General features: G+C 46.0%; 1 protein-coding gene across 1 annotated transcript; it reads left to right on the top strand.

Annotated features, from left to right (window-relative positions):
- Positions 1-1,245, top strand: LOC120540035 (nanos homolog 2-like). The gene has a single exon (XM_039770486.1). It carries the CDS (start codon positions 223-225, stop codon positions 688-690), a length of 468 nt encoding a protein of 155 aa, XP_039626420.1. The 5' UTR covers positions 1-222; the 3' UTR covers positions 691-1,245.
- The last annotated feature ends 232 nt before the right edge of the window (positions 1,246-1,477 follow it).

Here is a 1,477-nt window from a genome sequence, read left to right as displayed (position 1 = left end):
GCCTTTCGGGCCGTTCCGAATTTTAATAAAACACTGACAAGCGATACAGTCAAAGGTCTTAGTGTTTTCAACGAAATCTTCACATTGGTGTGGTCTTCAGCGCCCCGACCCACACGGTGACGTCAATGTAAAGGACCGCTGCACTCCCGAATCAGACGCGCTCTGTCACCTGCGCTTGCGGCTTGCGCCGAGCCTATCAAAGTTTTCAAACTTGCAGGAAAGATGGAGCGCACGAACCTCGCCTTCGATATGTGGAGTGACCAGTTTCGCCTAACGGACGTTTTAAAAGAAATTATAAGCAGCCGGGACGAAGCTCGCCCAACAGGTTGTCCTCAGGAGCCAATCGCCGCCAACTCACAGGGTGGACAGGGAGCGGTGGAGACGCCAGCTGATGCGTTGCAGGGGACCTCACAGGAGGCGCAGGGGTCCGCCGCTGTGCAGCTCACCTCCAGCTCTCGAAAGCCGAGCCGAGTGCGACGCAAGGTTTGCGGTTTTTGCAAACAAAATGGAGAAACAGTGGAGGTGTATTCGTCCCACATTGTGCGGGACTCGCAAGACAAAGTGTGCTGCCCATTCCTCAGGAAATACATCTGTCCGGTGTGCGGGGCGACGGGCGACAAAGCTCACACGAAGCGCTTCTGTCCGAAGATCCGCAGCACCTACGTGTGTGTGTACCTCAACAAGCCGTGAGTGACCCACCGGAGGGAGGAGGCACCGATCCGCGAGGAGGACTTCACGCCGGCCTTTTAAACGGACATGTGGACAGAATCGCGTTATTGGTGCGCGGCCCGCAGCCGAGGAGTTCATTGTTTTAAATGGTTTTACTTCGCCAGTTTATTCTTTTAAACGGAGATGACCCAGAAGAAATGTTTCTTTTGTTTTTATTTGTGTTCGCCTCGCCACAGTTCACAACAAACATTCCGTTGGGTTTCTAGAACATTTCACGTGTTTGTTTAAAAAAAAAAGTTTCATGGGGTTTGAGACATCGGGATGACACTTAGAGGGGACAAAGCACGAGTTCACCTTCCAAGGTTTGGTTTGTTTGTTTGTTTGTTATACTTCATTGCACAAATGATTCTTGTGTTTTAATTTTTTTGTGATGTTTTGCATGACTTGGATGATTCACAATAATTTTATTGTTTTACTTCATTGTACGAATGATTCTTGTATTTCAATTTTTTATGACGTTTTGTATGACTTGAATGATTCATAATAATTTTAACGTAAATATGTAATGTATAAATCTGAGGCCAGTTTTTTTCACTAAATATGTCGTTCTGCATTCCTTTGTTCGTTCTTCATAATGATAGCCATACCGTGGCATTTTATTAATCAATCATCATTTATTTCATAGGAGTAGCGTTGCACATTATGCTACAAAGGTTGGCCCACTCCACTACCCTAAATTGGATTCATTTTTGTGAAAACGACGTCTGGTGTTGCAAAAAAAGTGCTACTTTTTCTATTATCGTGACGC

Source organism: Polypterus senegalus, chromosome 12 (assembly GCF_016835505.1).
Source record: "Polypterus senegalus isolate Bchr_013 chromosome 12, ASM1683550v1, whole genome shotgun sequence".
NCBI classification, from domain to species: domain Eukaryota; kingdom Metazoa; phylum Chordata; class Cladistia; order Polypteriformes; family Polypteridae; genus Polypterus; species Polypterus senegalus.
This window is presented reverse-complemented; position numbering and strand designations above follow the sequence as displayed.

What these genes read in the sequence shown, in the direction of transcription:
- LOC120540035 (XM_039770486.1), top strand. Translation starts at nt 223, where the DNA reads ATGGAGCGCACGAACCTCGCCTTCGATATGTGGAGTGACCAGTTTCGC.